The sequence below is a fragment of the Arachis hypogaea genome, chromosome 17 (assembly GCF_003086295.3).
Source record: "Arachis hypogaea cultivar Tifrunner chromosome 17, arahy.Tifrunner.gnm2.J5K5, whole genome shotgun sequence".
In the NCBI taxonomy this organism is placed as follows: domain Eukaryota; kingdom Viridiplantae; phylum Streptophyta; class Magnoliopsida; order Fabales; family Fabaceae; genus Arachis; species Arachis hypogaea.
The window spans coordinates 18,327,033-18,334,763 of record NC_092052.1 but is presented as its reverse complement, the minus strand read 5'-3'; the positions used below and the strand labels follow the sequence as shown (position 1 = coordinate 18,334,763).

At 33.9% G+C, this 7,731-nt stretch overlaps 1 protein-coding gene across 1 annotated transcript; it reads left to right on the top strand.

The window, feature by feature from the left end:
* Positions 1 to 6,335: 6,335 nt before the first annotated feature.
* On the top strand, positions 6,336 to 7,490 carry LOC112764902 (uncharacterized). The gene has a single exon (XM_025810728.3). The coding sequence runs from the start codon at positions 6,699 to 6,701 to the stop codon at positions 7,251 to 7,253; it is 555 nt and encodes a 184-aa protein (XP_025666513.1). The 5' UTR covers positions 6,336 to 6,698; the 3' UTR covers positions 7,254 to 7,490.
* Positions 7,491 to 7,731: the final 241 nt, after the last annotated feature.

The window sequence follows — 7,731 nt, the reverse complement described above, 5'->3', positions numbered from 1 at the left end:
TCATTCTGTGTGGAATTGTACTGAGTTTGATTATGAGTGTGATTTGTTTGGTTAGATAGGAGAAGGGATGCATGCAGGACAGTTTTTATTAATGGATGTTATGTGTTATTATTTTGTGGAAGTTATGTTGACATTGTTGTAGCTATTTTTCTTGCTTATTAATGAAGTGGATATATGTCTTACACTCAATTGAATACTGACAAAAGCATGAATGGAGTGAATGCAAATAAATAAAAAGGGCAACTCAGATATGTTAACTAAATTGAGATGGGTTTAAGAAATCAAACACTGCCAAAGGAACAAGAATAATATTAAAATATTTGGTCTGCATAACATTTAGCATTAACACAAATTGTTCCAACCAAAATACTGAATACTCGCTAATTAGTCTTAATATCAGACACCAAAATACTTAAATTGTGCAACAAAGGCTAATAACCATCAATACTAATATCAACATATAACCCAAAAAGTAGAAAAAGTATTGTAACTAAATTTGAACTTTGAACTTATAACCCAAAAAAAGAACTAATTAGAAATCCAAGTCTCCTTCAACCAGACTGATTTGGCATGAACTTAGCGAACCTAGAAGTGGTTTCTTTACTAGCTCCATTCATGGTTTCATTTGACACCACTGGAGTCCTTGTGGTGTTTGGTCCCAACATCATGGTCATTTTGGTTAAGAACAACCACCGTTGGAGCCTGATTCTCCTCCCTGGGTGGCAGAATCCTCTGACCTGATGGAGGGGGTCTTGGATGATGCCTCCGACCTTGTATCTGACACGAGGCATCCTCATCTAACTCAACAATGTGACGCATTCATATGATTAGGTAAGTAATTAACAGACAACTTTTGGCAATTAAAATAGAATCCCAACAGTAAATAATATTCATCCTAGGATCTACAATTTATTAACATGATAATTGTGAATAATTGCATGTTTTAACCAATAAAAAATATACAATAAATATAATAATCTGCATGTTCATCACCATTGTTCTGTGGGGCAGGTTGCGCTCTACCAGATGGTTGGGGCCTTCCATGTTTCTTCCTGCATTTTCTTCCCCGGCCATCAGCTTCTTCAGGATGAGATTGCCCCCTCTTCTCCTTCAACGTGTGTCTCATGGTTGTCTCCTAAATTGGGTTCCTCATTTTCAACTGTTGCAGCTTGAGTTTGAATGGGTACGTTATCAGTAGCTACGTCATCTTTCTCCGATTGATCATTCCCACCTTTACTCAACATTGATTCACCCTCCTGTTGCTGTTGCTCCTCATACTATGGGGGATTATCTTGATGATTTTCCTGATTTTCTGAAGAAGCTCCATCTACTTCTATATATATCATCTGGTCCTCCATGTTCCTCATGTTGTGGGAGATCCTCGTCATGATTTTGCTGATCTTCTGAAGGAGGTCCCTCAACTTCATCAACTAACTCTGGATCAGCGTCAACAGGATGCTCAAAATACAAGTGGACCCTGTTTTCATTCTTCAGTGCAGCATCACACAACTTAGCCACATCGGCATCCCTTCTCAGCACCCGTAACTCGTTAGCTAAATCCATCCCTGGCTCCAACCAATACACTTTATTATACCTAGTATAACCTAAGTCCAGAAACAAACCCTCAACAACGAACAGATTACATATATTAACATGCACCCTGTCGATCATACTCACTAAACCACCGTTATACCCCACCACACCACACCATCCGCATCCTTCTCTAGCCAACCCTGATGGTGATATACAAACGTGATATGAGTTGCCATCTAACAAAAATCATCAAATAAGTCACAATCAGATAAATCAACACATCAAGATACCCATCATCGAACCGCCATTTCAAAAAAAAATTTCACTTCATCATCAACAATATACAAACCCCAACGAACTGATAACAAGAAGAACGGAAACATATGATGCTTACCGAAACCTTCGTTGTTCAATGGAGATTTTTTCACCGAGTATCAATGCCAAACGCGAGATTGCATGTGATGTTAACAATTCCAAGAGGCGAATGCAGAGACACACGAGACAAAGAGAAATAGAGACCAACACTAAGAAACTCTTCCCTTTCCAGCGTCCTAAATGGTCATAGTTAAATGGAGTGTTTCATTTAAGGTTAGCCTGGTCATTTACTTTGAATTGGGCAATTAGGGTTTCATGAATTAGGGATAAAGGAGAAATGGGACTAAAGCCCTTAACGGATGCCACGTTGGAATTCCGTCTGCCACATCACCAAGCTCCGTTTGATGGAGAAGGGCTCTCTTCACGGTTGGGCAGATTTATTGCGTTTTTAAAATTTTTGAGGGTATAATTGTCGTTAACAAATATTAGGGTTATTATTGTCAGCGTTTTACAAAATCGGGGGCATAATTGGTAATTTACTCTTTATTTACTAACTAAACTCAATTTTTGAATTAGGATTCCAATTCTCTCGCGGTCGCTCTACTATCTGTTCATTGATATTATCGTTCCTGCACTATTTCTCTTTCAATCTCTCCAAATTCCTTTGTTTGTCTCTGCCATCGCCTACTTAGGTGCTGTCATTACCGCATAACTTTGTGTAATCATCACCGTTACTATAAATTCAAGTAATAATGTTTGGCATCCTTTTCTCAAACTCAATTAATTTACAAAAAAAATTCATATCATTGGCAATCCTGAATATATTCCTAACCCCTTCATTTTGAATTTCTTGTTTTTGCATAGCTTCTTTGTTTTCGCCATTTCTTTACTTCTGTTATAGTTATTCATTATTAATTACGCCAATTTTTTGTCATTTTAGCAAAATATCTACCAATATTGAAGCTATATCTAGTGTCAATGAGTATGATGGAAGTGAGCCACCTATTGAACAATTATTTACCGATAGTGATGAAGAATATAATGTTAATAAGGATCAATATGTAGATGGTTATTTAGATGATGAGGAATAGAATGAGGATGAGTACACTTTAGAGGAAGAAAGTGAAGTAGAAGTTAACATGGAGGATGAAAGTGAGATAATGAAAATGAAGTAGAAGTTAACACTTCGGGAGTGTATTGAGAGATTACATAATTCAAGAGAATTTTGATATAATAAGAGTGAAAAATGAGAAAGCAAGGGTGACTGCCACTTGTGCTTCTAAAGGTTGTCTTTGGAAGATCCATGCTTCTTCTCCAAATGGTGTTGCTTTTATGATTAAGAGTTATGAGTCAAGGTATACTTGTATTAGAAAATCTAAAAAGAGAAATGCTAATTCTACATGGATAGCAAAAAAGTTAAAACAATCTTTAAATGCTGATCCAAATATGAGCTATGAACTCATGTCTAATGAATTGATTACCAAGTTTAGAGTTGAAGCCCATCCTAGGCAATTATATAGGGCCAGAAGAAAAGGAAGGGAAGAAGTTGAAGGTTCTAATATGATAAAATTGTGAAAGAATAGAAAAAGAAAAATGATGAAATTTTATTGATTGTTGATTGATTGAATTGAATTGAATTATAAAGGTAAAACTAAATATATATAGAGTATTGCCTACGAAAGATAAGAGTAAAGATAAGATAAGATAAGAAGATAACATAAAGATAAGATAAGATAATAAAGACTAAAATTATAACTGAATTTATGTATTCTGTTGGACTGAATTTGTGGGTCATAAGACTTCTTTATTATTGTCATGGGTTAAGGTGGAAGAGTAGTTTAATATCATGCTTTAAATTATAAGAAAATAGTTAAGTTTGCTAATCTTTTACTAGAAAAAAACAGAGGGAGCATAGTAATATTGGAGTACTATGATCAAATGACATTGGAAGAGGAAAATCGTATTTTCAAGAGGATTTTTGTGTGTCTAGCTCCTTGTATATCAGGATTTTTAAATGGCTGTAGACTATTTTTTGGTTTAGATGGTTATCATTTGAAAGGTCCATATGGAGGGGTATTGCTATGTGTAGTTTCTCTTGATGCAAATAATAGATTATTTCCCATAGCATTTGCTATAGTGGAGGCAGAGTGTAGATACTCATGAAGCTTTTTCTTAAACTGCTTACATGATGCATTAGGAGATGATCGTTACACAATAATGAGTGACAGACAAAAGGTAATATATTTTAATTTGTATTATTTTGACATAATATTATTCATTATTAATAATTTATTTTAATTTGTTTCTATTTAATGTCAGGAATTGACACATGTAATTTCTGAGTACTTTCCAAATTCATGGCATAGACATTGTAGTAAGTTTTTATTGAATAATTTCAAAGTAAAATATCCATTATTAATCTTACAAGATCTTTTTTGGATGGCTGCCAAAGCTCCAAATGAATTTCTTTTCAAAAAAAGACAATGAAAAAGATGAAAGCATTTGATAACGATGCCTACCAATATTTGATGGATATCCCATTATACACTTGGTCTACACATGCATTTTACACAAATCATAGAAGTTCACATATTACTAATAATGTGTGTGAGTCGTTTAATGCTTGGATAGACAACTTGAGAAAAATGGCTGTGTTAAAATTAGTGGATGGACTAAAAATCAAAATCATGATAAGATTCTACACACAATTTTCTTCTACTGCATCTTAGTCATATAACGTTGGACCAAGGATTGCAACTGAAATAAATAAAACTATTGAGAATGCAATATATTGCAAAGTAAAATCTGCTGGTGAACATCGATATGAAGTATATGACAGTTTTATAAGATTTCTTGTGAATTTAGCATTGCATACATGTGAATGCAAAGCATGGCAAATAAGTGGGTTGCCATGCAAACATGGTGTGACAGCCATTATTTACATACGAAAAAAAGTGGAGAATTATTGTGATACATATTACAATAAAGATAAGTACATCATAGCTTATTCTAGACTACATAGCCCTTTTCTGGATCTGGATACTTTAGATGATACAGATGTGCTTTTACCAACATTACGTAGATTTTCAGGGAGGCCAAGAAAAAGTAGGATAAGAAAAAAAGATGAAGATGCACCATCAAATGCAAGGAAAATTTCAACAGTTAGATGCTCTAATTGTAAAGATTTAGGACACAATAGAAAAGGCTGTCAAAGGGCTCCAGTGAGAGCCAAGAAAGCAAACTATTCTACTCTTAAATAAATACAATTTGACACACACACACTCTATATATATATATATCACCTTTTCAAATTACAGGAAGTTTCAGTAAGTGCATCACAAACTTCAGTCATAAAACAAACTCAACAACATGCTTCAGCACAGGCCAAAGCAAAATCACAACAAGTCAAACAAATAAAAAGGTTTAGATTTATCTAACTTTACAACAAATATATGTTTATTAATAGCTTTTGTAAAAGCAAAAAAAAAAAAAAAAAACTAAAATGCACTATTTATTTGATGTTGGAGGATATTAGAAACGATAAACTTCCTAAAAATCATTTTTCAAATTTGACAACTCAATAAGGTATTTAGAAATTTCAAGAGTTGAGTATTGGAGATTGCAACTTGCACAAAGAAAAATACACCAACATAAAAACATATTCTATTATACACAATGCTCTTTATTTAAATTAAAGAACTTTGTAGGGATGTGAAAGAATGAGATGTTAATTTTTTAAATTTGGGATTTATCTATCTCGACTTATTTTTAAATTTTGATAAAATTGTTAATAATTTTCAATAGTTTTATGAAACAAATTATTTATCAATATTAATAGTTATACATATTAATAGTGGTAAGATTTTTTTATTTAATATTAAAATAATATATATTGATATTAGAAAATTAATAATAAAATATAAAAATAATTGTTAACAAAAATTTTGGTAAAATCACAATTTAATGATTAAAAATTTATTAAATGGTATCTTAGAAAAAAATAATTTAATTATTAATCTTTTTAAAATTATTTTAATAAAAATATAATTTAATTAATAAAAAATAATTTATTAGAGAATAGTTTAGTAAGAAAAATTTAATGACAAAAAAATAAAATTTTTGCTAAAGGATATTTTTATAAAAATAATTTTTTGAAAAAATGGATAAAGTTAACATTAGTTAATACAAAATTTAGAATAAATTAAAAATTTTTTTTTTAAAAAATTATAAGAGAAAAGATTATATATTTTATAAATAGAAAAAAAAATATCATTTTAAAATCTTTTAGGAGAAAAAAAATGATATTTTCTCTTAATTTTTTAAATTTAAAAATTAAAAATAAAAAGGAGTTGACTTGGTGAATTTATCTTGTAGTTAGTTTTTGAGATTTTTTTTGAAAATTAATTTTGAACGCCAGCTTAGCCAAGCAATCAGCCGTGGAGTTCGTCTGGCGCTGAGTCAAGGCAAAACGATTCTTGAACTCAAAAATCTTCTAGATCAGGGACTTCTCAAGGGGAGCGTTTGGAATTTTCCAATGATAGATCAAGAGGAATAATACTACTTCCCAGGAGTCCGTCTCACACTCAATGTCTCAATGGTTCTGATTTCTGCCTCTTAAGCCCAAAACAACCCCGTCAAACGTCAATTATTTTTTCACTTTTAGTTATACGGGGTCAAAAATTAATTTTTAAAATTATTGTGGTTCATTAAATAAATATAACAAAATAAATTAGGTTAATTTTTCAAATATTTTTAACAGCTGGCATAGACAATTCCATCAAATACTTTGCCATTTTGCACCCATTCTTCTCCATTCAGTTTCTTTCTTCCAATTTCTCTCTTTCTCTCTCATGGCCCACCTCCTCCAGATCGCTGTCGTCCTCGGCCTCCTCGTCGCCCTCTCCGCCACCACCGCTTCCGCTCGCCCCTGTCGGACCTTCGTCATATCCTCTTACACGTTCGCCCTTCCTTCCTCCGACGATCCCTCCCTTCCTTCCACCGCTACACTCACCACCTTCACCGAGATCCGCTCCTTCCGCCCTTTCCCCTCCGAGATCTTCTTCGACCGCGCCGTCGAGGACTCCTCCGCCGCCGTCGATATTGACAGCAGCCCTCGCCTCGCCGCACCCTTCGGATTCTCCTCCGAAGAATTCAGCTCCCTCCGTGATCGCACCAAGGACATCCTCTCCGTCGTCGTCGCCCTCCTCTTCGGCGTCGGCTGCGGCGCCCTCACCGCTGCCACCATGTACCTTGTCTGGTCCATGTTCTCAAGCCGTTACGAGTACCGGTACGAAGATTACCTCGATGATGACGAAGAAGAAGATAAGATCGAGAGCCCTAAGAAGTTAGGGTACGTGCAGATTCCGGCCGGGGAGACGAATGGTCTGGCGAAGAATGCGGTATGAGAGTATATATTTAAAACCTTGTGGTTGAATTAGGGGTTATGTGGCCCATTTGTGGATTGTTTATTATAATCGAATTATAGTGGAGATTGATAAGAAGAAAGAAATTGATTATGCTGTGTTTGTAATTTGTTAATTACGTGTTTAATTCACCGTCTCCGCTTATGGGTTACGATTCGCGTACTTTGCACTGAAATGTGTTCTGTTATTGTTATAAATGTTAAGTGTTAATTATGTTTATATATTTGCTATATCGGTAATTAGCAAATTGTAACTTATAATGTCGTTGATATTAGCATCATATGAATTATGATTATCAATTTTATGCTGAAGATAGATAGATAGATAGATAGATAGATAGATAGAATAAGTTTGGAAGTTTTATGAATTATGACTGTGGAATATGGAATATTAGATTAGATTTTTCTGGGGACTAGATTGGAAGAACATTGAAGCCTTTAGATTGGTCTAGTGGTGAGAG

What these genes read in the sequence shown, in the direction of transcription:
- LOC112764902 (XM_025810728.3), top strand. Translation starts at nt 6,699, where the DNA reads ATGGCCCACCTCCTCCAGATCGCTGTCGTCCTCGGCCTCCTCGTCGCC.